The 27565-nt window shown below is 41.9% G+C and overlaps 1 protein-coding gene and 1 non-coding gene across 2 annotated transcripts; both read right to left on the bottom strand.

Moving 5' to 3' along the window:
* Positions 1-86: 86 nt before the first annotated feature.
* Positions 87-25443, bottom strand: QPCT (glutaminyl-peptide cyclotransferase). The gene is made up of 7 exons (XM_025868073.2): positions 25181-25443; positions 17093-17239; positions 11001-11279; positions 5611-5787; positions 3303-3402; positions 1835-1951; positions 87-394 (listed from the first exon to the last, which is right to left on the bottom strand). The coding sequence occupies exons 1-7, from the start codon at positions 25301-25303 to the stop codon at positions 249-251; spliced, it is 1089 nt and encodes a 362-aa protein (XP_025723858.1). The 5' UTR covers positions 25304-25443; the 3' UTR covers positions 87-248.
* On the bottom strand, positions 6911-7050 carry LOC112821351 (U4 spliceosomal RNA). The gene has a single exon (XR_003207411.1). It is a non-coding gene; the product is annotated as a U4 spliceosomal RNA (small nuclear RNA).
* Positions 25444-27565: the final 2122 nt, after the last annotated feature.

Below are 27565 nucleotides of genomic sequence, written 5' to 3'. Positions count from 1 at the left end.
TATCTAAAGATATTTATTTTCTGCTTTCCTAACATTTTTCTTTCTTCATCTCTAGATGAAAATTAATGAACGATTTAGGACACGAGGTAAATCTAGAATTTATTGATCACATATTCAAAGACACCTACAGAATGAATCTATAGGATGGAAGTTCCACATGACATTTGTCCAGAGTGAGATTATTTTAAGTTGTGCCTTGACTTCTGAATGTGAAACTGGATACAATTACCATAAACCAAGACAGAATATTACAAATGAAGGTACTCTAACACAAAGACTTGTAAGATTTTGTTTAGATTGTTAATGGTTGTTTCATCCAAATTTTCTTCGTTGTCATCCATGGTGTGCCAGACTTCAGGGAAAGGAAATGGGATCAGATGCAAAACTGGAACACCTAATAAGAAAGAACCAAATGGTAATTTAGTGTGTGTTTCCACAGAGTAAAGTAGAAAGTATCATTCTTCAAGCACAAGTCTGAGTGGGAGCTCGGTTCCATATAAAGACAGCTGATAATTTAGCATTTTCTATGTACTTCCTTGTATCTTACCCTTTTACTCCAAAGCCACTCATTCATTAACCAAATGTCTATTAATTCAGTAAATAATTATAAAGTGCCTACTACGTACCAGTCACTATTCGAGATGTTGAGATTTCATCAGTGAAAACGCAAAGCCCTACTCCTCCAGAGCTTACATTCCAGTAAAGAAAGAAACAAGTAAACAAATATAAAAGTAATTTTAGAGAATGATAAGGGTTCTAAAGAATAATAAAACAAGGTAGGGGAATAGAGAATGAGGGGCAGACAGCTGGACCAAGAAAGATGTATTTAAAGTCAGGGAAGGCCTCTTTGAGAATCTCACATTTAGTTAGAGACATGCAACAAAGGAGAAAGCAGGCTGGGCAAAGATCTGAGGATGAGCATTCCAGGCAGCAGGATTAGTAAGTGCAAAGGTCCTGAGGTAGGAGTATGCTTGGCCTGCTTGAGGAACAGTAGGAGGACAATGTAGCTGGATCAGAGCAGTAATTACAGAGAAAGGCAGGAGGAGATGTTGGCGAGGAACAGAGTCAGAAAAAGGAGGCATTTGTAGGTCATGGTAAAGACTTTGGGTCTTATTCTACATGATGGCAAGCCACCAGAGCTTTAAAACAAGAAAGAAACATAATTTTTTTAAAGATTTTATTTCTTTATTTGTCAGAGAGGGAGGAAGGGAGAGAGAGAGAGAAAGCACAGCAGGGGGAGAGGCAGGCAGAGGAAGAAGCAGGATTCCCACTGAGCAGGGAGCCCGATGCGGGACTCAATCCCAGGACTCTGGGATCATGACCTGAGCCGAAGGCAGATGCTTAATGGACTGAGCCACCCAGACCTCCGGAAGAAACATAATTTGATTTACATTTTTAAAAGATAACTCTAGCTCCTATGTAAAGAATAGGGAAGCAACAGCAAAAGCTAGAGACCAATTGGGAGGCTACTACAAGAGCCCTTGAGTTGATTTAGACTTCCACCATTGACATCAAGGGTATTGCTTCCCTATTAATCAAAAAACACCAGAGTTACACAAAGTGTAAGACTATAATCTTACCCTATGAGTAAGAAGGCAAGGTCAGTAGAATATGAGCTTTTATGAATATTCTGGAATGGGGGTGGGGGCTTAAGGATTTGGAATGACTTTCATGAAAAAAATAGAAGTCGTGAGATGATTAGTGGATGATTTAATCTATCGAGTAATTAAATGTAATGGCTCCTCACCCTTCTAGATTGTTGCAAATACACAAAATACAATAAATATACAATAAGTAAAAAATGCATATGTGCCCGCACATACACACACATTACCTCTTCTTAAAAATGGAATATGGTCATCCTGAATCACACCTCCATAACCATAATTCTGGAAATACCACCTCTCCGAAGAGTGATCCTTAAGCAAACCTAATCTGTGGAGTTCATGTTCTGCAGATGACAATTAGACAGTAGATGATTATCAATTCTTATCTGAACAATGCTCAGAATGCAGAAGGAATTTGAAATCTCAGCATATGTGGCCATCACTTTTTAAACAATATGCAGCCGTGAGCCCAACTACACCCCTGACAGTAAGCATCTGGGCTGAACTTGGGTACATACATGGAAAGAAGAACCACACATGGGCTCTAGCTTTACACATAAGGACCTCCTTAGAGGTAGATAGTGAGTGGGACAATGGAGAGATGGAGAATGAGAAAAACCACAGGAAAAAGGTTGGGGGGAGGGGAGGGACACAGGTTTGCCTGAGACTCAGGTAAAAGTTTCTCTTATAATATTCTAGATTTGGATACTGGCAAATTCTGAACTCATGGCAAAAGTATGAATTGAGAGGGTAGTGTTTTTCCCCGCTGCTTAGAAAAAATGCAATGCTATCCCACTCCAGGAAGTTTATGTAGCTACTAAGGAATTCCTAGCCTGAAGTTTCTTGCCTCAAAAGCAGGTCTTCTGGCCTGGATTTTATCATTTATCATTAAAGATCTATCTCATTTTCATCTCCCCCTGATGCCAATTGGCTCTGTGTGTGTGCATGTGTTACGAGGTAGGAAGGAGTAGTGCAAGTATGAAGGAAAGAAGTTATTTCCCTTTTCCTTCTCCAAAGCCCACATCTCTCTTTTGAGCCATAGCTATTTTGTTTCTTTGTCTGGCCTGGCTTGACCTGGTCTAGACTAGTCTACTGTCATTTAACTGACACAACACTGTCCCTTAAATGACTTTTGAAGGATCCTGGCTTTCTCTTGCATTCCGATCTCTTACTTCCTTAGAAAATCGAGATGGTTCTAGATTTAAAGGAAAATCATGTCTGAACAAGGTAGGAAATAGAAGTTGACAAAGACAGAGACAAAAAAAAGAATGAAAAATTAAAGAATGCCTTTTGGTATCATAAGGATCATAACAGTCATCAATAGCCAGCATGCTTTTCTGAGTGTTTTCCCTAGACATGCATTCCATACACTGCACACAGGACTCTGAGAAAATATTTTCCAACCATTGCTAGGGATATGCAAATATTAAAGGTAGCCTTGTATGTTTCCAGTTCCAAATGTAGTCTCATGCAGGGAAATAAAGTGGGCCTACTGAAAAAGATAAATAGGAACAATAAACTAATCAGTAAAGCAAGAAAAAAAGCCAGCAAAGTATATTTTCAAATCATATATTTAAGTCATAGATTTTGAATTTTCTTTTTTCTTTTTTTTTTGTTATAAATTTTAAATTTTAACATGTAGTGTTTGTCCGTAGGAAGGAACTAAGTTGGCTATTTAGTGACAGTGGTGCTTACCAATTGCTTCAAGTCTATGAAACCATCTGGCAGATTTGGGAAAAAAATTGAGAAATGTTGGGTTGGGAGCTCCAATTAAATCCAATAAGACCAATAAATCCTAAGAGAGAAAAAAAAATTGTTTAATCCCTGTCACCAAAACACGTTTCATATTCATCAATGGAAAAAAACAATCAGTCAAAACTAACCGCATTTTAACAATTAAGAATAATCCAGGGAGCTCTATAAGTGAACAAAAGGTTTAATAACATTGTAAGCTGATTATTTTGAAGAACTTTTTTTTTAAGATTGTATTTATTTACTTGACAGAGAGAGACACAGTGAGAGGGGGAACACAAGCCGGGGGAGTGGGAGAGGGAGAAGCAGGCTCCCTGCTCAGCAGGGACCCTGGGATCATGACCTGAGCCGAAGGCAGATGCTTAATGACTGAGCCACCCAGGCGCCCCCTTTTCTGAAGATTTTATTTATTTATTTGACACAGAGAGAGACACAGTGAGAGAGGGAACACAGCAGGGGGAGTGGGCGAGGGAGATATTTTGAAGAACTTTTAAAAAATCTTGCTTATGCAATGGGGACAAATGGCAAAATGTAGATTTTTGTGTCTGTAACCCCAAAAGCATATCATTAAGGATAAATTAGAAAGAGGACATTTAGATAATATTTTGTAGATCAAAAAAGAATAAATTTACTTTTATTTTCAGATGGGATTCCAAGCCTCTCTGTTCCATTCTAATTAGTCCTTATATCCATAGTCTATAAATGTTAGAGCTCCCTACAGGAAAGCACTTGGGTAGTAACTATTTATTCCTCAAAGCAGCATAAAGGAAATATTGCTTGACTACGGCTCTGTGACCTACTGTCTCTGGATCTCCATTTTCTTTTCCATCAAACCAGAAGCTCAAACTTGCTGGTTTTTAAAGGCCCCTTCTGATAAGTCTCCATAATTACTCCAGTGTTTCTCGTTTGAGCCATAAAACATCAGCAGGCTTGAGGACTCCCTGAAGACTAACCCCCACATTAAGAACTCCTGATTTATATAAATGAGATAACATGTGGGTAGATATGTAGCACAGATCCTGACACATAGTAGATAAATACCTACGGAGTCTATGATTCTAAAGACATAATACCTATTAGCTCATGAGTGATGATTAAATGTATTCATTGAGGGAAAATAAGTTTGTTTGAAATAAGACTATATTTACAAGGTTGGATAAGCTACTAAGAGTTTTTTGGGGGGGAATAAAAAAGGCCTTAACCATCATTATGGATTCATATATTTGGACTGATAAATAACTTTGTTCCTCCTCCTGATCAACCTGGTCTCTCCTCCTCTGAATGCTTTTTAGCTACGCCAAAGGACTGAATGAGGAGCCAACCATACTCCCCGGCCCCATTATGAGCTGCCAAAAAACAACAAGGTGGAGGGAATGCCAGCATGATGTGTTAAGAGCCACAGAGGACACAAAATGTGGCCATCTGGACTCACAGGGTGAAGGTCAGTGATATGGCAAAGGAAAGGGATGCGTGGAGGGGGTTAAGAATAGGCTTTCAGTTCACAGGTAGGGTGAAGGCAGGAATGGATGAAGGCACAGGGTGAAATGAAATTTCAAGGGTAGCATGAGGTTCCAAGCTGGGGTTAGTGAGGATGTAAGACTGCGTGAAGGTCATATATGGGAAAAAAAACAGAGTAGAGAGAGGTGAGGGACTAGGGATGGGCCCAGAAATGCGAATTAAAATGGAACCATGTGTTGCACCCATCACTTGATAATAAGAGCAGGATTTTAAGGCAGCATCAAAAATGTTTCCATCCCTATGGCAACAAATTAGACCAAAACACATCGGACACAATGTCACATATACACTCAGAGTCATTATAACACTTTTTGAGGTCACCAAGGAAATTCTTCACTCCCATCCCCTATACCATGTCTCACTCACACTCCAGTTCCCAAGACCTCACCCTCCTCAGGCTTTATAGAGGCCTCAAAGAAGGGATTTGCTCTCACCATCTCTATACAGAACTAGGGAACGTGCTCCCATTGGATCGAACTGAATCTGATGTCTTCTTAATCTGATTTTTTTACATCATTTTAATTAAGCTCAGTCAAACATAACTTCTAACCCAGAATCATTCCTTTTAGTTCTGGGATTCCTCAAAAGCCCAATGCCTGCCAAGGAATGTTCTATAATAAACACTCTGCTCCAAGAATGCCGTGGCATTTTTAGGTCTTTAATTGGCGCTAGCTTTGTTTTCCTTTGAGGCAGAGCCTGCAGCTGCAGCACCATGAGAATTCCCCAGACTAACCATGCCGTGCAGTTGGTTGGTGTCTTTCGCTCCAGGTGGGTGCGGGGTTGATGCCATCTTGGGAGCTAAGTGCCGAGACCCATACAGAGAATCACGAAGAGACCAATGAAGTAAAGCCTCTTCCCCATCAAAGAAAATTAGCTGCAGTGAGAGATCTGGCTTGGAATCTGGAATATTCTGGTAAAAAAGAATAGTAAAAAGATCACAAAAACACTGTGAGGATTTAAAAAAACAGCATGGTTTCCTATTAACCTGGCAAAAAGACAGGCCACGAAGAAAAGGAAGATACCAAAGCAGGTGAAAATTGCCAAAATGGATTTTGTACCACTTCACCTCCAAAAATCATCCCATTTCCCACGGTCTTCACCCATGTAAATTTTACTTTTCCCCACTCTCTCTGAATACAGAAGTTTTATATGTTTTCTAATTCCTTAGAGAAATTTGAAACTGTGAAATTGTCATTGTGGACAAGGTGATACACACCCAGTTTCCTTCGAGAAGGGTGTGTTGCCCCTGCCACCAGGAGAGCTGTCTTCAGGTCTTCAGCTGTTAGTCCTTTTAGGGACTGCCTCAGCCATGGGCGTGTCCTATATCCAATGACTGATCTAAGCAGGTCCTACGGGCTCTATACGACCATTCCACCTCCAGAGCTCCCCAGGGTTGGCTGAGCCTATTGTTGAACCTGCACGGCGGATTGACTTCTTCCTCTGCCTAATCCCATTTCTCTCCCCTCCTTGCGGCAGCTCTTAAACCAGGGCTACTCCCTCAGAAAGGACCTAAATGCTAAACTCCATGTCAGTGTGCGTCCCAGGGAACACAACCTGAAACAACTGCAAATCTTCCTTGTTTCCCACTTTATTTGAGTCTGTAATTTTTTCACTGAATCTAGGTTCAAGGATCTGCCTTAGGAATGCAACAGGGACTCAAAGAATAATAATTACAGCCTCTCCTTTGAAGGAGTCTACACGTCACTTGGGTCAGGAAAGATAAAACAAATATGTGAACAGGACAAAGTGTGCCAAGGGTCACAGATGCAACATAAAACTTTTCTGGGAATTGGATAGAATGAGAGGTCAATCTGAAACAAATAATACATTATATGTTAAAAAAAAAGAAGATAGTAAGAAGGGAAAAATGAAGGGGGGGGGAATCGGAGGGGGAGATGAACCATGAGAGACGATGGACTCTGAGAAACAAACTGAGGGTTCTAGAGGGGAGAGGGGTGGGGGGACGGGTTAGCCCGGTGATGGGTATTAAGGAGGGCACGTACTGCATGGAGCACTGGGTGTTATACGCAAACAATGAATCATGGAACACTGCATCAAGAACTGATGATGTAATGTATGGTGACTAAAATAAAATTTAAAAAAAGTTTTCAATTAGCAATAATCGCGCCTCAGATAAACCTCATTGGCTAGGATACTGCCACTGCACAAAGCTAAATTTAAAAAAAAATGAGACGTCAAATCCTTGGGGTGTCAAGGAAGACATTATGAGTCAATATTTGAGCAGAACTTAGAAGGGCTAGTAGGATTCTGATCGATTTTATACTTTTCACTGTCACCTCTCTTTTCACATGAGTCCTTCTGGTACCCTACCCTCCACAGTCCTCCAGCCCCACAAACATCCCTGATCTATTGAATCCTTCACCTGTTCACAGTCCTTCAATCCCATGAAGTCCTTCACTCCATATTCAGCTTAAATTCCACAATCATTCTAACCACTCATTTGCATACATCCTCAACTCCCTGGCCTCTCTCTGCCTTCGTCAAACTCACATGGCAAAAATATAACCTTTAGACCAACTTTCTGCCTACTTTATGCCTGCATGCAGCAGACCTGCCTGGAGAAAAATATACAACCATTCGCTCTCTCCACCTCAGCACAGTACTGGGGATATGCTCCCATCAGACTGAACTGAATCTGAGATCTCCCTAATCTGTTATGGACAGCATGTCTCATCTTATCTCTCTAAGGATATTTATTTTTTTATTTTTTTTAATCTCTAAGGATATTTAAAACAGTGTCCCTTAAGTTATCTCCTGCTCCTTGTGCTTTATTTCCTTTGAATTCATTTTTCAATTCATATTGTTTTACTCCCTTTCTTTCATGCTGGAGACTGTCCTCAAATATCTGGTCGTCCTTTGTGTTCATTCATATTAAAGAGTAAAGTACTAGGAGTGCCTGGGTGGTTCAGTTGGTTGAGCATCCAACTCTTGATTTCAGCTCAGGTCATGATCACAAGGTCGTGGGATTGAGCCCCATGTTGGGCTCCGTGCTCAGCAGAGAGTCTGCTTGAGATTTTCTCCCTCTGCCCCTCTCCCCACCACTCTCTAAAAATAAACAAATAAATAAATCTTTAAAAAAATAAAGAATAATGTACTAAAACATTGATTAGAGACACGGATTGGTTGGCTTCACTGTGGGGCAATCGGGTGCCTACTTGGTATTTTCATCTACATATCCCAGCGCTCTTTGTGCGGACTTATAAATGCTGCCCCCCGCCCCAGCCTCACTTATACCTCCCTCACTTTCTCCACCAATCCCTGAGCCACTCCAGGATTCTGTCAGGGGACCACTGACTTCTCCATTTCCTCCTCACTCTGGGGAATATGACTTCTCTCTACTTGGTTATGTCATTTGCCATTTCTCCATTTACCTTCTGTCTTCATATTGTGGTTCCCATTAACACAATGTTCCCTAGTTTCTTCAAAGATGGAATTTTCCTGATTGTTTTAGGGTGATTTCCTAAGATGGAAAAAAATGTCTTTATCATCTGAAAACTAAGTTATCTCTGTATGCTAATCATTGCAATTGTTTTAATATCGCTCCTTAATTAGATGACAAGAAAAGGATAATTTATTACACTCTTGAGTCTCTCCATAACTCCTGACAGCATTAAGCACAGGATGTGTTTGTCTGTACAATACATACGTATTCAGGGTTTAATAACTACTAAGTAATTAAACAGATTTTCTCATTGACAAAAGGTATAAGGTACATACTTCAATGGAGACATGCTAAGTTTCCAGTCGTTTAAAGGGCCTTGACTGGTTCCAAAGTTCTAACTCCAAACCAAAGAGCATAATAATGAAATGCCAGAGCAGAATAAATTGCCTGGGACCAGAGATTCCACTTATGCCTAGGGAAGAAGCAAAAGCAGGTAGTTTTCACACTTTGTAGGCTTAAATGTTCAGGTGCCTCACTGAAATTTCAACAGCTGAGTGACTCTAGTGTTCAGTGCAATGGTTTACTTTCTGTTCCAATCATTAAGACAAGAGTAGACTATGTGGACAATGATCCTGAGTCCCATGAGCCACCCTGCTCTTTTTGTTTTGTTCAGGATTAGCAGGACAATAACAGTGGCCCTCGATTTCTGGTAACAACAGTCTTGGAGCTGGGAAAATCTATGTAGCCTGATTTATGAAGGTCTTTCAGTCCTTCATGGTACTATGATAAATGTCTAGTTGCCAGGGTCAACAAGTAGGTGAATTATCTGTGGTCTTTCCCCATCCGAGGCTAATGCCGCAATAATAAGTTATAAAAACCCACTCCCCCCAAAAAACCCACCCCAAACTGAGGGGCTTAAAGCAACACTCATGTGTCCTCCTGAGTCTGTAGATCAGCTGGGGGACAACTGATCTAGACTGGGTTTGGTGGGAGGAGCTCTGCCTCACCATGCCATCATTAAGGTTGGCTCTGCTCCACATGTCTTATCCTCCCCAGTGGATCAGCGGGCCAACCAGGGCATGCCCTTATGGCAAAGATACGAGAAATCAAGCCCCATTACACAAGCTCATCTCCAGTCTCTGTTTTTGTCACATCTACTAGCATCCCATTGGCCAAGACAATCAAACAACCAAGTCCAGAGTCAAGGAATGAGAACCTAGAACCTGCTACACTGGGAAGGCAAAAGATGGGAATGTCTAACTGTAATCTTACCACTGGAGGGCTGCACAGAGTTGGAGCCATAAGCTAGTCTATTCTCCTGTCCTCTCCCACGTCACATTCCACTACCACCTACCTAATCCATGACAGCTGAAGAACTTAAAACAACTCCTTAATACACGTTTAGTTAAAATACGACTGGAAAAATGAATCTGAAACTCTTCACATTTCAATTAAAACTAGTCCTTTTTTTTATTTGTCCACATCACTGCTACTTCTATGAGAAAAGGTAATTAAGAGAATGCATGTGTATTTTTTAAAATGGGGGTGTCCAACCAACAACTCATTCAGCCCTTTCTGTTTCTAGTCACTAAAAGCAGGTATGAACTACATAGAAAAAGGCAAAGGAACTCACCCAGAGAAAACACACCCACTACACAGACTATGCCTTTCACTTAAAGTCCTTACCCTAGAATGCAAACATGAAAAATTAGACTTTTATAATCAGCTTCTGAACTCTCTCACCCAATTGCTGGGGAAAGGTATTAGTTGAAAGCAGAGCAGAGAATGAGACAAAGACATTATAGAAGGTTCAAGAAACAAAACAAAACAAAAAATGGTGAAAAGGATGCGGAGAGGTTACAAACAATTCTTGCTTTCTTCAAGTTCAGCATATCCAGCAAAAATAGATCCAATATCTCTACTACTTCCATTACAAGATAAACCTTTTACTTCTTTACCCCCATTGTAGCAAAGGCTGGCCCCTTCATAAAGCTCTGAGGGGGAAAAAAGGTATTTGTTGCCTGCGAACCAAGATTTTTGGTTTTGCTTTGTTGTGTTTACTTGGTTATGGGTGATATCTGAACAAAATGTCTTCATCTAGCTTAGCACTTTTTTCCAATATACCCTTAAGAACAGGGACTGAAATAACATCTGAGAGTCCCAGAAGTATTTTGAACTGAGAACATAACAAAAGCTCTACTATGCTACATAAAATTGAGCCGAGATTCACAGATAATAACAATAATGCATTTCTGCTGCATGCTTTTCATCTTGATATGTCTGAATTACCCACTCTTAGCACCACTTTACAGTGGCCCCCTCCCCCCAACTCAAGAGCCACATCTCTCAGATTAGAAGGTTGTGATGTTTCGTGGCTACAGAAACAAGAAGAAAAAAACATACTTCTCATACATACGCCTGTACCAAACGTCCACCTGCTTCATTTTTCGCAAAGAAATGTAGTATTTCATTTAATATGTATGCCAAATTAAGCAATCAAGTGCCAGTGAATAAATTCACTTTTGCGTATCATAGTGTAATCTTCCAATTAATATTCATTCAACCTCACATCATTTTGCAACAAATTAGCACAAAATGTCTGAAAGTCTACATTTCTAAATGGCCTTCTTACTCCCCCCCCCCCACCACGGATTCTAGAATTCACTCTGAGTTCTTCTAATGTGTTTTATCCCAAGAATCTACGAGGAGGAAACAAATACCTCCAAGGAAAGGAGTTGCTTGTCTAAGGCACGGGCAAGTTCCAACATCATTGCACATGGCACGGCTGAATCAGTGGCTCCCACAAACACCTGGTTGTCCCAAGGGTGAAAATACTTGGAGTCGTAGTGACAGGCGAGGACCAGGTGTCGCTTAGCACTGGGATTGAGGGTGCTGATGATATTTGAGAAAGACCGGTACCCATAGGGTGTCTGGCTCAAGAAGGTGTCTACTTCCAAGACCCAGTCAGCTTGAAGTCTCTGAATTCTCTGCATGATGTGCTGATCAAAAGAAAAACCAAAATTTCAGATCTGGACAGTTTCCACTGGTTAACTATATAAATATATATATTTTTTAATTTTGTGTGATGCCTTTCAAGTTAAAAGCGCAACACATGGTTACAGAATTAATAGCAAGGATGATTAAAGGAAAAGCTATCCCTCTCCCTCTCCCCTAACTGTCGCCCTGCAAAGCAATCCCAATCAATTGTTAGTCTTAACCAATGTTAATAGTCTGATGTGTATCTTTCTCTTTTTTTAAGATTTTATTTGTTTATTTGAGAGAGAGAGAAAGAGAGTGAGGAGGGGCAGAGGGAGAGGGAGAAGCAGGCTCCCTACTGAGCAGGAAGCCTGACATTGGGGCTCAATCCTAGAATCCTGAGACCATGAGACCATGACCTGAGCTGAAGGCAGACGCTTAACCAACTGAGCCACCCAGGCGCCCCATGAGTCTAATGTATATCTTTCCACACTATTCTTATTGTTTATATGAACATATACTAGCACACAAACATGTAATTGGTGAAGGGGTACATGCTTTTATAGGAATAGGACCTACATTACACATTATTCTGCCCCTTGCTGTTCTCATTTAACAATAAAGCAGGGTCATTTCTACGTGTCAGTAGAATTCAGTACGTATTAAAGTCCACTTGCAATATTTCTAGGAGGCTGAGAAGACATTTTGAGAAGTCAGATATGCTAAGATCCTATAGGTCTCAACTCCTACCCTCAGCTCTCTGAGGGCAAGAACAGCAAATGGTAGCTGATAGGTTGCAGATGGAAAAGAAACACTGCTTCTGAGTCTGGCAGTGTCTTCCTGAAGAGCCTAGAATGCATGGTGTGAGGAGCTACGGCGAGCTAACTGCTGTTCCCTTGCCCTTTCCCACCTCCATTTTCCCTTCACCTCATTTTTCTCAGTAGGTTTCATTTATTTTATTTTATGTTGAAATATTGCATACGTCTTTGTAAGTTTGCCTGAAAGGACTGGTTTAAAACATCAAACGAAAAACTAACCATCGCCAGAACTGGCAATTTGTTCCACAATTAACATCCAGTAGGGATGGACTTTGAAGTGATAAACAAATAACTCATAATAACTGGAAAAGAATGGAAGGGTTTTGTCTTTTTTGTTTGTTTGTTTTTTGGGGGCTCCCCCCTACCAAGGAATTACAAGATTTTCCAGCATAGCCAACTCTTGTGTGGCCTGTCATAACTAACATGACATGACACAAAGGCAAAGGCTTTGGAAAAACTGTGGCAGGAAGCTTCCAGGAAACTAACTAAACCAGAGAGAGGACAGTGATTCTCCACTAAACCCCGCAAAAGCCAAATAAACAAACAGTCTCCTGATTCTCACTCCCTGCTTTCTTTAGTGTGGTGGACTTTGGCCACAATAGTATGTGTATGCAGTCCCTTACCTTTTTGATTTCAAGTTTACAAGTTCTTTTTTTAAGTAATAAAAAGGAAATGTTTCTAACCTTTTTGAAATCGTCGTTCACATCTCATTTGCTTTGTTTTCATCCACAATTCTTAATACTGGGCTTTGCTCACAGTAAGCTATCACTAAATATGGGCTGATTATAACTAATAAATTAGTCTCAGTGGGAATACATAAAATTAAATACCAAACGTTGGTAGTCTGAATAGAGAGAAATCACTGTGCACCTCAGATAAGCTTTCCACAGAATATGAAAATAGTTATTCCTAGAATTCAAGGAAAAGAAATTTTTTTCCATAAAAAGGGTCATCTTAAAAAAAAAAAAAAAAGGCATATACTCCAGAACATCTGGTATCCAGATGATGAACTACTCCAAAACCAATAGCAGCCTGTATGCTTACAAAAATGAATAGAGATTTAAAAATATATATATCTGTTAGCTTTGTTCAGCTAAGGTCTCACACACAAACTCATTTCTCAACTCCTAAACAGGTTGTGGACATAATTTCTGACACCTTATGTTGACACTAAAATCCACAAAAGCATCAGCAAATGCCCCCAGAAGGGTTCTCCCTGAAGCAAACTTTTTTATGCAGTATAAATATTTAATTATCTTAGCAACGAATTTCTTTATAAACAATCGAATTGGCTCCATACCCTAATTAGGTCACCAATATCCCTTGCTGTGCTTTTGGCTTTCAGCCTTAGTCTGCAAGTTCCCACTGCAATTCTCTAGAGTAGGCTCCCAAAATTACTGTTCTGCTCACTAGAATGCCCTAAGCAGGGAATGCTTCCTGAAGCCAGGTAGAAAGAACTCAAGCCCACCAGGAGTGCAAAATGCAGTTTAGGATATAGATTGTATTTTGGATTATTACTGATTTATTTTTTGGAGTGGAGAAGGGAGAAAAAGAAAGATGAAGAGAGACAGAGATGGATAGATAGAGACAGAGAGAGATGCAGACAGAGATAGACAAACATTGCATAGAGCCAAAAAGGATAAAGGTAGAGACAAGGAGAGAGACAGAGTGAGAGAGGAAAAGAAAGATAGACATAAATATGACATTCTACTTCCAGCATGGGGGGCAGGCCTGGGCATTTTAGGTTAACATTAGTGAATGATCCTGGGTCTAATTTAATTTCATTTAAATTCTCATTTCCAGGTTCCAAGAAACAATGATAGTAGTAGACCAGGTTTGTTTGTTTGGAGGAAGCAGATTCTACAGTATTTGCACAAAGTCTACAAACAGATCATTGTCAGGACGCTGAATTCTGCCACTGGGGACTTCAGGGTACCTATTCCTTCTTGGATGGTACACATACAAGTCTCTCCAGCTCCACGATGAACACTCTCTGCCCAAGACCCTTAACCCAGGGATATCCATACTTTCAGCTAAAGAAGCCCAGCTTCAGCTTCTTAGATGTACTGTTCATCTACAGGGGGTTTTAGCCCTGAGGTTTCTAGCTTGCCTCTGGTAGGCAAAGTTTCTGGCTTGCTCCTTAGTGAGATTTTATCATCCTGATTTTTAAACCATTTTTTATTCCTAGCTCAGAGAGAAGTCACTGAAATACCCCAAAATTTCACTCAAACTATTTATTTTACAAATAAAAATCTCTCCTAAAAACATACATTCTAAAAATCCAATAGGTATCTTTAGGCTCATTGATCAGGGCAATAAAAATGGAGACTATGGAGGGTGCCTGGGTGGCTCAGTTGGTTAAGTATCTGACTCTTGATTTTGGCTCAGGTCATGATCTCAGGGTTGTGAGATCGAGCCCTCGCATTGCGCTCTGCACTCAGCATGGAGTCTACTTGGGATTCTCTCTTTTTCCTCACAATTTGCACCCCCCTTAAAAAAATGAAGACTATGGGACATTGTTCCCATATTATTCTTTGAAAAAGAATCTATAGCAAAGCATATCTTTATTGATAACTGCAAAGGTCAACACAATAATCAACTTTATACCAAGCCCACGTATCTTTAGATTTGAGAGTCTTCTCTAAACCCTGAAACTCTATAAATGATAAAACATCTAATCAGGTGCTCAACAAGGTCTCAGGAAAAAAAGTAGATTTTCCACCATTCGTGTTTGAACTTAGTTCTGAGTGACAGGTACTGATCCTGGTCAAATTGAGTCCATTAGCATAACTCCCTCATCATAACCTAAATGTCATGTACCTCATCTTCTAAAGCAGAAACATTTTATCTTCCACAGCTTAGGGGACAGCTCTCTAAATATTCATGGTGATTTTCTTCTTGAAAAATTACAAAATTGAATCTCTAAGTGACATTTCTATCATAACCATCCTGTTCAGATTACTGCCACGTGAGCTAGAAAATGCATAAGCAGCCCAGCAAACAGGTCCCAGCACATTCCAAAATACTGTCAATAAACTTCTCATTTGCCTCCACCCCATACGGCATGGAAAGTGTCATGGGTTCAGTCAATTTAATGTATTTTTTAATCACAACAGTGTCTATGTGTATTATTTATGCTATATATTCTGTTGAAAGCTAAATACAGATCCAAATAGCGATATTTGTTGAGTTTATGGATTTCTAAAGCCTGCAGGCAAGGACCCTCAGGTCTGAAGTATTCATAAATGTTTCTGGGTATATAGAGCCTTCTGATCAAATGGTATGGGGAAATGAAAAAAGTTGAATTGAATGAGTGAATCTACAGACCTAATTTTTTTTTTTTTCTAATGAGGAACTGACGATTTTGGAAAGTCCCCATAAGCATCCTGAGCTTCCTTTAAGAAATGCTCAGGAAAAAAAAAAAGAAAGAAAAGAAAAGAAAATGCTCGGGAGCTAAGGCCCAGGGAATATCACTGAAATGAATGGTATGTGTCTCACTCTCCAACTCAGGCAAAAGAAGATCCAAAGCTGGAGACTGTGAACACATACTCCAGAGTTGGTTCCTCCTAGCCACTGCTCTTTAGAGATAGTGAAGTCAAGCAGACTTGGATCCAAATTCTGGTCTCATCACTACTATGTGCATAAGTCCGAAAAAGTTAACTCATGTAACTCATGTGCCTTTTCGATCTGTAGCACTATGATAATAATAGTACCCACATGAGAGCACTGTTGTCAGGACCGAATGAGAAAATCCATGCAAAGAACTCCATAAAGTGCTTGACAAAAAAAAACCAGTTCTCCATGAAAGTCAGCCATCATCATTATTATTCCTCACTCTGCCTAAAGGTTAGAAAGAACTAAGGTGCTCTTTGGGTCTCCACTGTCTAATTTCTTAGGAGAAACAGGAGCCTAATGGAGCAACAACAATGACTATCTGGGCTAGACAAGAAAGGCAGGAGCCATACACTGGGCACAAAGGATGAGCCCAACAGCTGTGTTGCTGGGCCTTGCAGGTGTCACTCTAGCACAGAAGTGGGGTGCCAAGGTCTTTGGGCCTGGAGAATTAGGCAGGTGGAGTACTCTCAGAGGAGGATTTGAGGGGCCGGTCACTCCCCATTTTTCTCGAGCTGCCCCTTGAAATGGGGCTATTTTGAAAAAAAAAAAAAACAGTCATTCAGAGGTAGGATATCAGATCACTTTGGACTGGCACCAAGGAGGCAGAGACATTCAAGGTCTAGCCCAGCTATAGTTTAATTTACTCTCTACAGCAGCGTCTTTCAAACTGCAATGGTAAAAATCAGTGGATCTTGAAATCAGTTCACTAGGTCATGACCAGCATTAAAAAACAAAACAAAACAGCTAGTAAAATAGAATTAACAATATCAGAGTAAATCCCAGGTAACGCAGGTAAGAAGAGTGCGGATTTTTTTCATGAGACTTTTGTGTCATTTAAATCTATTTTTATTTTGTGTGTATAAAATGTAATTTTTTTTAAATTTTTACTATTTTTTTTTTTAACAAGGGTTAGAGCCGGAAGTTTCAGAAGCACCACACTAGTGCAAGTAGCTTATCACTGATCTCAACTTTCCCCCCAGGGAGAATACAATTTCCCACGAGGAATGAAGGCCCTGATAGGACAGTAACTCACCCTTGGCCCAGAATTTTCAGGCAAGAACCTCCTAGGGCTGTTTGGGGGGGTTAGGGTCCAAGAAAACATGGTTGGGTGCCTAGGGGTGTGTTATAGAAATGACCAGGAGTTGAATACTTAGTACGTTATCTCCTACTGTACCCCAACAGAGATTGCACACATGAATTGATTTAGATTAACATGTAGCACTCAGCTCAGAACAGGCATTCACTCTCAGTTGTTTGATTGTCTGAGTTGCTTATTTTGGTGAATAATAAGATGAGATGACAGATCTGAATATCAGACAACTCAGAACTTGGGACATGTGTCATATCTCTCATGTGAAAGCAAAGTGTTCAACAACCTCCAGGTGTGTGGGCTGCATCCTTACCTGGCGAGCAGCATAGCTTCCAGGGGATCCGGGATAGCGCTCTATCAGCAATGGTTGTAAGTCGTTTTCCCACATTTCAGAAATATTGGTGCCTTCTGCAACTTGTCGAAGAGATGATGAGTTCAAAATGGCTGGTTGGTGATAATACTGAGGATTGAATAACATCATTTAACTGGCTATCATTTCATAAAATAGTCAAGATTTAACCCTGAGACATTTGCAATAGAGAACTATTTCCTTTGAACCTCAGACTGAAAAGAGAGCTCTTATGTCATAAAGCAAATTAAACTACTCAACTCTAAAACTGGCCCCTCAGATCTAGAAAGTTACACTGTTTTGGCAGCTTATTTTATTTTATTTTTTTTATTTTTTATTTTTTTTTAAAGATTTTATGTATTTATTTGACAGAGAGAGAGAGAGAGAGAGAGCACAAGCAGGCAGAACAGCAGGGAGAGGGAGAGGAAAAAGCATGCTCTCCGCTGAGCAGGGAGCCTGACGTGGGGCCCAGGACCCTGGGATCATGACCGGAGCCGAAGGCAGCCGCTTAACCGCCTGAGCCACCCTTGGCAGCTTATTTTAAAAACAAAATGAACGTAATGCATTGAACCTGAGAATTAGTATTTGGCACTTCCTGTGTAACTTTTAATCATTTTAGTACAAGTGCTTTGTAAAACTAAGATTTAAAATATCAATTATTGATCTCCTATTCTTAAGAAAACCCAACATTTACAAAACTGCAGCCAACAGAACAATTATACTTTGTTAGCACAATGACTTTATAAAAGGCAATGTGGCATTATAGAAGAAGCACTGTCTTGGAGTGTCCGGCTGTCGTTTATAGGTTGTATGACTTTGGGTAGGTCCCTTAACTTCTCATTCCCCTGAAAAAAACTAATAAAGGAATTTGAGCTACATCTTCACTGTCCAATATGGTTGCCACTAGCCACATATGACCACTAAGCTCTTGAAATGTAGCTAGTTGAATTGAGAGGGGCTCTAAGTGTAATATTCACATTAGATTTCAAAGACTTTGAATAATTAAAAAAAAATAAAAAAATCCCATTAATAAGTCTTACGGTGATTACATATTGAAATTTCATATATTGAGTTACATAAAACACATTAAAATTAATTTCACCTATTGCTTTTTACTTTTTTAATGCAGCTACTAGAGAACCTAAAATTACATACGTGCTTCTCATCATATAATTTTATTGGACAGCTCTAAACTAGATGATCGTTGAAATTCCTTGCAGCCAGAGTTTGATGATTCTATAACCCACTAGATAGTACACTTTTTATCTTCAGTTAAAATTATTTTAAAATTCTATTAACACTCACACTCTTAGAAACATTTACCTATTAGCTGAGTTAACCTTAACTTAAAGACCAAAATAAACATAAAAATCAAATTTGTATTTTGGATATGACTTTATACATGCTGTATTTTCTTGTGATTAATCATTCATTCATTGCATGTTTATCAGACACTCAGTGTTGGAAGGTGTTACTCTTCCCACAGGGAAGTGCATGATGATCAGCTGATTTCTTCCCTAAGGGGAATGATGAAGGTAATGAAAGGATAGTAAGTTCTTTGGAATGCAAAACAGAAGCTGGAGGAGCCCTGTCTACTTCCCAGCTCTTCCCAGCTCCCATGTTGGTGCTGTATGTATCTCAGTAATCACATAGGTATTTTCACTCCATGTAGCTAGTGAGAAACTGTGGAATTAAAGAATGCTAACGGCCCAATGCCTTACACTCATCTACCTTTTGCTATGTCTCAACGTTACCCTCTGGGGTGATCATGCAAAGAGCATGGGCTGTGGGTACAGACACACACTCTCAACTCGGCCCCCCACCACTCACTAGCTGTAACGCTGGGAGGTTACTTAACCTCTTTAAGGCTCAATTTCCTCATCTGTAAAATGATCATATCACCTACTTCCTAGAGTAATTATAATTAAGTGAGCTAATAGATGTAAGCAGTCATAGTAAACATTCAACAAGTTGTCATTCTGTTACCTTCTATCAAACACAAAAGAAGTATAGAATTTGGAGCTGAAAAGACAACTTAGAGATGATCTAGTCCAACCTCCTGGATTTATGTCAGTGGAAACTGAGGAAAATCCAGATGATTTTCCCAAGGTGGTAGGAGAGCTCCAGGTAAGTCAATGAAAATATCTGGATTCTGTGGATTCCCAGTCCCGTGCCCTTCTGCTCTGCCTCCCTGCCTCCCTGCCGCTCTGCCTCATTACCCTGGATGGTAATCCCAAATGTGAATGCTGTGCTGAACCTTTTAAGGTTTGTCTTTGTTATAATACTCATAATATATTTTTAAATATATTTCCTGCATAGATTTGTCACGGCAGCCTTTAAATTCCTTGCTACATTCAGGATCTCAGTCCTTAAGTTAGCTCTCAAACAGCACTTTGAGAAGAAAGCTGACTCTAACAGACAAAACAACAGAAATGTGAAAGGACGAAGAAGGAACTGGAGGCAAGAAGTGGGATGACGTCTATGGTTAATTACTACTTAAGCAGGCCGACAGGAGCCCGTCTGGTCTTTCCTGCTGCCTCGCCGCCCCCAGGCAGGGCCACTTGCCCCAGTGCACCCTGCTTCAGTCGCCCTGGCCTCCCTCCCAGTCCCAAAGCAGTGGGAGACTCTGCCCTGTCACAGCATTTGCGCCTGCGGTGACTTCCAGCTTGCAGGCTTTTTCCTCCCTCTTCACCTGACTCTCCTGCTTACTCAGGTTATGACTTGGAGACCACTTTCTGGTGTGTTGACTTGTTTAACATCTGATTTCGAGGGCAAGGACTGTCTTTATATCCTAGCCCCTCCTGCAGCCACGTGGCACCCCGGGGCGTACTGAGTACTCAGTCAATATTGGGTGTGGTCATCAAATAAGGAATTGACAGATGAAAGGTCTCTCTGAAATTGTCTTCACTCAGTCTGTGTCTACACATAATAATAAAGGAAAATGAGCATTAAAAATATCAAATCAGTTAAATGTCCAAGCAATTATAAAGACAGGAGAAACGAGAAGCTACCTGCTGCAAAGGGCTAGAAAGGGCTGTGATTCAATTTTGGTGTCTTTGCTCTCTTTTAATGTCTCTGTGACAACGGAGACCTGTTGTGTCAGGAAGGCTGTCTGACCAGTGACTCCTTTTCTGTTTAGTGTCCGTTACTCCATCCCAGAGCCTCCCTGGGTCCTGTGAACCAGGTCCTTCACTGCATGTCCACGGTGGGAGGAAATCAAGCTCATGTTTAAACAGGCAATTTATGGCAATGTATGAAAGAGTTCTTAAGAGATTTAAGAAAGAACAGGAACAAGACAAATAACCCTCCAGCACTGCCAGCTGTAACAGATACAGTAGATGAAATATAGTTGAGAAATAGCACCAAAAACTGCTTGGTGGAAGAATGAAGGGTAAGTGCAGCAGACAGGCCCATTGACTGATGCTTCTCAATACCCAGAGTTACATGTGTTACTCCTCAATCTCCTGGGCTCAACCATTTAATCAACTTGATTCAGTAAAGAGCCCCCCTCTCCCTGCCCTCCTGGAAGGAAAGATGCTCCCATAAAACCATACAAATAAAAGCTTCCCAGTCAGTGAAGGACAGAGAAGGGGAAACCACCACACTCCGTTAATTATTTAAGCCTTCCTAGTCATTAAAGCCTTGTACAGAAAAGCACTGGACTCTTCCAACCAAAATGGTGCCCAATCAGCTTTCATGGAGCCTCACTCTCAGAACCCAGGAAATATAAAAATCTATGTGGAGAGAAGAGGAAAGAGTGAGAGGAGAAACCTGGAAAGAAAGTGTAGGCTGGACGTGAGGAAAGTCAATGAGGCAAAAACAGTGTTGAGCCCAGTGTTAAATGCAAACCCCAAGTTAGTCTAGGCTTATTTCACTTAAAAGGCACATAGACAAGTTTCTTTGGTATAGGCATTCTCAGAGGAATGAGTCTCTATTACAGCCCCTGCCTTGTCTGTTCAGCCAGGCAGAAAGGACAATAAGTCTGCTTTGGGTGACAAGAATCTTTTAGCTAGAGAAGTGTGAACCAGATATCCTGAAACATGTCCTCTAGATAATCAGATGGTGCCAGGCCAAAGAGGGTTTTAATTACATAATTTGTAGAGTTGGCCCCACTTGCGAGGGGATTTGAGGTCCCATGCCATTGACTTAAAGGGAGATCATTATAGAAGCCTAGCAATTTCAATTCCAGTTCTCATCCCATTTGAGTGTCTCCTAGACAGCGCTCAGATTCACTCCTGTGTCTACCGGTAGGTTCAACCCAGCCAGCATTTACAGAAATCCCTTCCGTGTGTCCGATGCCTCTGACATGACAAATGCAGTTGTGGAAAAGTTGAGAACTGAATAAGATAAAGTTCTGTCTTCTTTCAACACAAGGAGTCCTCTACCTAAAAGAAAAGCAGTGTAGGCTTTGAACTGACAATTGAGAGTCAAATCCCAGGTCCCTGACTTACTGGCTGTGACTAGGAAAGGCTTAATGATCTGTAAGGACGTCATAGTACTTACTCGCCAGGTGGTAGAAGCTCAAAAATGGTACATTTTGTCTTTCTCCCCCCACCAATGCCCTGCCTACCACTGACCTCCTCATGCCTGCCTTGGAGTCTCCATTGCTGTTTCCCTAAGAATCAAGGTGGGTAAAACGGTGAATGGTTAAGGACTTTTAAAACCATGGAAGAGGGGAACCCTAAAAACTTTCAGAATATGTGTAACTCCAGAAGCAGAACAATGGGAAGTGCTGAAGAGAGCAGTAACAGCGTGCAGAGATGATCCCAGAGAGGGACCCCTAGGGGAGGCCAAACCTCCCATATATGGTTCCTCTGTTCAAAAAATCTGCCCCTCCACATCCAATATGACTTGAAATGTTCACCTTTGTTACAATAAAGGAAAATCCTACCAATTAAAATACATTGGTTCCCAACTTCATGAAAGAGCAAGTTTGGAAACAACCTAAATATCCAACAATAAGAGGATAAATTATAGAATATGGATGATTTTGCAATCATCAAGTGATGATTTCAGTGAATTTTACTGGCTCAAGGAGATACTCATACTTTTAAGTGACTTAATAAAATATAAAACCATATATGCAGCATAATCTCTGGTATGAAAGAAGTATTCATGTGTGTTATTTTTAAAAATAAACAATTAGTCTTTATTGAGCATTTACTATAGGGCAGCATGGTGCTAAGTGCTTTACATGGATAGCTCTATTCTCATAAAAACCTACAAGATTGGTATAATTGTTATCCATTTCTATAAATAAAAATACATATCATATATACACGTGTATGTGTGTGCATATGAATATGATATATATATATATGTATAGAAAGAAAGGAGAGAGAGAGAGAAAGAGAGAGAAACTAGGAATAAAAATACCAAAATGGTTAACAGCAATTATCTCTGAATGCGGGACTATGGTTGACAATAGTTTTCTTTTACTTTTCTGTATTTTCCTAATTTTCTAAAATAAGCATGCTAACTTTATAATTGGGAGATTTCAATAGAAGCCATACTTTTTAACTAATAGCTTCCTTTAAAAAAAATAATGCAAACTTCCTAACAGTCATCTTCCTATCAGTCTCTCACACCTAAGAGAGGGCTGATGTAATGAGATTCTTTTTAATAGCCAGTTGACAAGGTTGTACCAAAGGAATGGATCTGTACCAAAGAAACAGGGTTGAAGATCAAAGTTGGGACAGGATTCCAGAGAAGTAGTTTGGGAATATGGTCAACCCCCAGAATAATAACCTTCAAGCTCCAAGAGGGAGATCAGGAAAGGGGAGAAATAGGAGAGAAGTTTCCAGAAACAAACTATCTATTTTGATATTCTATTTAGGGTCCACTATAACCCAGAAAAAGAGAAATAAGCTCTTGCTCTGGCCCCCCCAACCCTCCCACCAGTCCCACCCTCCTTCACTAACTGAACACTGTTTCCTACACCACCAGCCAGGACTCATTTACCTTGGAGAAGAGAGTGGAAGAAGACAGAGGAAAGCTCTTCAGTTCACCGGTGTAGGAGTGGTCAGGGGTAAATTGGGGATGAATCTCCCCTCCCCCCAGGGGCACTGTGAGGTTGATTGTATATAAGAGTCCTGGTGCTCAGATGCCAATGCCTCTAAATATACACCTGTAGGCCACCCTGAGAATCTAACCATTTACATTACTGCTTCTATGGGAAAATGTCTGCAGATTTCAAATAGCCAAATCACAGTCCTCGGAACTCAACCATCAAGTAGTTTTTTACACTCTAGATGCCACTGAAAGAGACACACCTTTAGTTCAAAATAAAGAAAACAGATTCAGAATCAATGTTTTCTTTACTAAACCTCAGCTTTTGGCAGACCAGTGTACCTCAATGACTAATATAATTAAATGCCGTATATAGCAGGAAGGCATGTATTTTAGTATGGACCAATTCATTTCCCAGGCTGCAAACTGTACCAGCCACCTGCAGGTCTACAGAATACGGGAGGAGGGGACCGGAAATTGGGAATTGTCATGGCTGATTTTGCCATTCACTTCATTTGCTTATGGCATTTGAAAGCATCCAGTTTTCTAGTAGAACAGTGACTAGAAGCTTCTTAAAATAAATATAAAAGGGATTCATGCTTTAAAAAGACTTTTCTCCAAAGTTAAGTTCTCATTAGTTCAAAACGTGTCCAGAATCCAACACCTTCTCCCACCTACAAATGCATCTTGCCTACAAATGATTCCTAAAGAACAGCTCATTCAAACAGTTCCCATCTTACTTATTCACCCATTTAGATGAATCAGAAAGACACATTTGGTGTGGCTCCATATTCTGGTTATTAATGCCCCCTTCCCAATTTCTGACCAGGAAGGTACTAAGGGTGAAGTGGAGAAGAAAAGGACTTAAGTATGGGACTCAATGTCCCTTAAAGGATGTTACTCCTACTGAACGCCCATGGAAAGTTTTTCTTCTAATGCAGTTATTCTTGAGTTGCCTTCCCACATCCTCTCCAGGGTCCCTGTGGCTGGTAGTCTCCACCTGTAAGCAGGGGCACGTTGTAGCGTCTAAACGGTGAAGCAAAGGAAACAACACAGAGAACCGAAGTGGGCCATTCACATACACATGCGGGTGGTTGCGTCTGAGTCTGCATGTGACCCGGACAGGGCCGGTACATTCACCAGTGTGCCCTGTTTTCCCACCGTGTGAGGAAATACAAGCATACCGTAAGCATTTAAAAGATCTGTTCCACAACACTGTCAAAGTTCACAACCCTTTACTGCTTTTCTTAGTATTTTTAAAAGCATACCATTTTACTCCAATACCATTAACGTATGCATAATTCCCTAGCAATGTCCTGAATTCAAAACTGTTACACAAGAAAAAGGAAATAACTTTGAACCTATTTACTTCACACAGAGGAAACCTGCAACCTAAGTTCTTTATATGAATTTCCACCTACAGCTAGATCCATCGCTCTGACAACTGCATTTATTCTCTTTTAAGAAAAAAATATTTTAAAGTGAAGCTGGTCTCCAGTTAGAGCAGCTGCGCTTAAAAACCTAAAGCAAACGGTAACACACATCCGTCCCGAGACTGCATGGAAACTCCAACGTCTCAAGGGCGTCCGCGGATGCAGCGGTAGGGGAGCGCTGGGCACACACACACACACACACCCCGCGCGCACCCGGCACCCCCGCGGCCGCCAAGCGCCGCGACAGCTGGCCTCTGGGGTCCCGAGTGGGCGGCGGCGCCGCGAAGCGCCCCCACCTCCGCGCTCGGGCGCCGCCGGCTAGACACACTTCCTGTGCCTATCGCTACCCGCATCAGACCGCAGCCGAGGGGAGGCTGGTGACATCACTCTGCTCCCGTGGCGTCTCCAAAGCAGCCCCCGGGCCAGTGAGGCACCCCGACGAGGAGGCAGAGCCCGGATTCCTCCGGGTGCCCTTTGCCGGCACCGCTGCCTGGGCCGGTGAGCGCGGCTCTGCCCGCCTCCCACCCTGCCAAGGTGGGATCTCCCGACCCCGGGTGCCCGCACGCCGCACCAGCCGCGCAGGTAGAGTCACGCAGCGGCAGCCGCTCACCTTCTCCTGGATCCAGTCCGCCGAGCCTCGGTGTCTGACGCCCCGGGCCGCCAGGGGCAGGGCGGCCACCAGCAGCAGCAGGTGGAGGGTGTCCATGACGCGCCGGTCCCCGCCGCCTGCCATCTCCGAGGCTGTCTGCGCGCCGGCTCCCCTGGCCGCCGGCGGTCACGAGCCCGGGAACGCGCGTCCTTCGCCGTCCCCCTTCTCCACCCTTGGGTCGGCTGCGCCCGCCTCCCCATCGCCTCCGGGTCCCCAGTGCGCTGCGCAGGCCGAGGACGCAGCTCTCCTCCCCCCACCCTCGACCTTCGCACCGCGGGGGACTGGGCTGTCCTGGGAGGCAGAAGCTTCGGAACCGAGGGACGGGAGCGGGCCACTTCCTTGTCCTGGAGAGGAGAGACAGGGAAGAGGCATTTTTTATGATCCCCAGGACCGTGTAACTGGGAATTAATTGAAAGGGGAGAGAGGGTTCATCAGACCCTGTGTGGTTATGAAGTGTTTTCCCACAGGGAATCGACGTTTACTGAATACTTCTGTACCAGGCTCTGTCCTAGGTGCCTGGCTCTTCTGACGTCCCTTCTGTAATCTTCATAACCACGTGGGGTAGGTATTAACCCCATTTTACAGATGAGCAAACTGAGACTCCCCCTGCACAAAGCCTGAACTAGAAACCCTCAAAGTATTTCCTTTATAACAGCCCAGCGTATCTTTTCTTTTTCTCACAAATAGTTGCCTTGCCGTGTAGGCAACTCCCCAACCGCGAGGGATGGTCGAAGTGATTATCTGAAAATGTTCGCAGCGGCTCTTTAGATAGTCCTCTTCTCCAGTGCATACCTCCCAAAAGAAAACCTAAGCACAATTGTATTTACTTTGTAACATCGAAGATCAGAGTTATCAAGATAATCCTAGAAAAAAATACAACAAAATCTCAATTTTGTCTGTAGATATGTGGTCTAAGTTGTCAGGACAATTACCTCACCATCCTCTTTTTCTTCCAGACAGTGAGGATCAGGGTGTGGTCCGCCTGAGTCATCTCCTAGTAACATATAGATCCCAGAAAAATCAAAGCAAGGACAGTGAAACAGACTTATTTCCCAGAGATGGAAGGTCTGAGGGTAATGGAGTTGGCCAGAAGACTCACCCACTCTGTCTCCTACACTCTTAAGAGCGAGTTTCAAAGACAGGGCAGGCCTGGGAATCCACCGTTCTGCCCTCCTCTGGAGCTACAGGGGAAGACAGGATGGAGTACCTACTTTCCTGTTTATGTTCAAAATTACTAATCCTATTCATGTCTCAGAATTCTGAGTGAAAAATTAAAATCTTCAGGCTTAAAATTAAATTCTTTATTACCTTCAGGGGCAGTTCTTCTAATAATCAGACCACTTCAGAACTTTCTATTAGTATAATATTGAGAACAAAACCACTGCCACATCTCCCAGTATGTTTCCTCTCTTGCTGCTTAAGCCAACCTTGAAATAGTGGATTTCCTGAGTGGTGGGGAAGAAACCACCTAATTGTTTTTCTTACCCTGTTACCTTTTTATCTTTCCACAATAGGATTCCTGTAAGAAAGGAAAGGTAGGGGGGCGCCTGGGTGGCTCAGTCGTTGAGCGTCTGCCTTCAGCTCAGGTCATGATCCCTGGGTCCTGGGATCGAGCCCCACGTCAGGTTGGCTCCCTGCTCCGCGGGAAGCCTGCTTCTCCCTCTCCCACTCCCCCTGCTTGTGCTCCTGCTCTCACTGTCTCTCTCTCTGTCAAATAAATAAATTTAAAAATCTTTTAAAAAAAAAAAGAAAGGGAAGGTAAGAATAGCAAACCGATATGAAACAAAATGTTAAAGGTAGTATCACACTAAGTATAAGCAGATCGAAATGAGAAATAAGGAAACACTTGGAGTTAAAGTGTTAACACATAATTTCACGATGATTTTCCATTGCCTAGCGCTCTCCAGTTTTCTTCAATTTTGGTTACAGTTTAGTCAATAGATGCTGCTGTAGTTTGGGAGCCACAGGAAGCCAACTCTGAGACAGAGTTTAGCATTCAGGGTGTGTCTCAGGGAGTGCCCTTGGGACAAACCCCGGAGGCGGGGAGAGGGAGGGAAGGGACTGGGCCGAGGGAAAGGCTAACAGGGAAGTGGGTCCCCCTCCGCAGCCGCACCCAATCCCGTGGGGCGCCCTTGAGCTGAAAGCCCTATCGGAGCTGTCGCATGGTGAGCCAAAATGTCTAGGGCTTTCTACCCCCATCACAGTGGACTGACTTCCTGCAAGCAGCTCTCTGCTGCCAAACGAGCTGACAGCTAGAGGCTGTCTGCCAAAAGCACTCCACCAGCTGGAGAGGAGTCCTTCCCTGAAGGGGCATCTGAGCGGTACCTCTCTGCATCCACCACAAAT

This window comes from Callorhinus ursinus, unplaced genomic scaffold (genome assembly GCF_003265705.2).
Source record: "Callorhinus ursinus isolate GAN/ISIS: 27379988/994484 unplaced genomic scaffold, GSC_fseal_2.0 scaffold10, whole genome shotgun sequence".
Taxonomy (NCBI): Eukaryota; Metazoa; Chordata; class Mammalia; order Carnivora; family Otariidae; genus Callorhinus; species Callorhinus ursinus.
Note: the sequence above shows the minus strand (reverse complement) of the source record. Positions and strands in the feature narration are given on the sequence as shown.

Bases quoted from the DNA above. Each gene is read 5' to 3' on its own strand.
- QPCT (XM_025868073.2), bottom strand. From the start codon at position 25,303: ATGGCAGGCGGCGGGGACCGGCGCGTCATGGACACCCTCCACCTGCTG. The intron at 11,280-17,092 runs GTAAGGATGCAG...TCTTTTGATCAG, and splicing joins GAAGCTATGCTGCTCGCCAG to CACATCATGCAGAGAATTCA. The intron at 1,952-3,302 runs GTAAGCACCACT...TGTCATCTGCAG, and splicing joins TCATAGACTTGAAGCAATTG to AACATGAACTCCACAGATTA.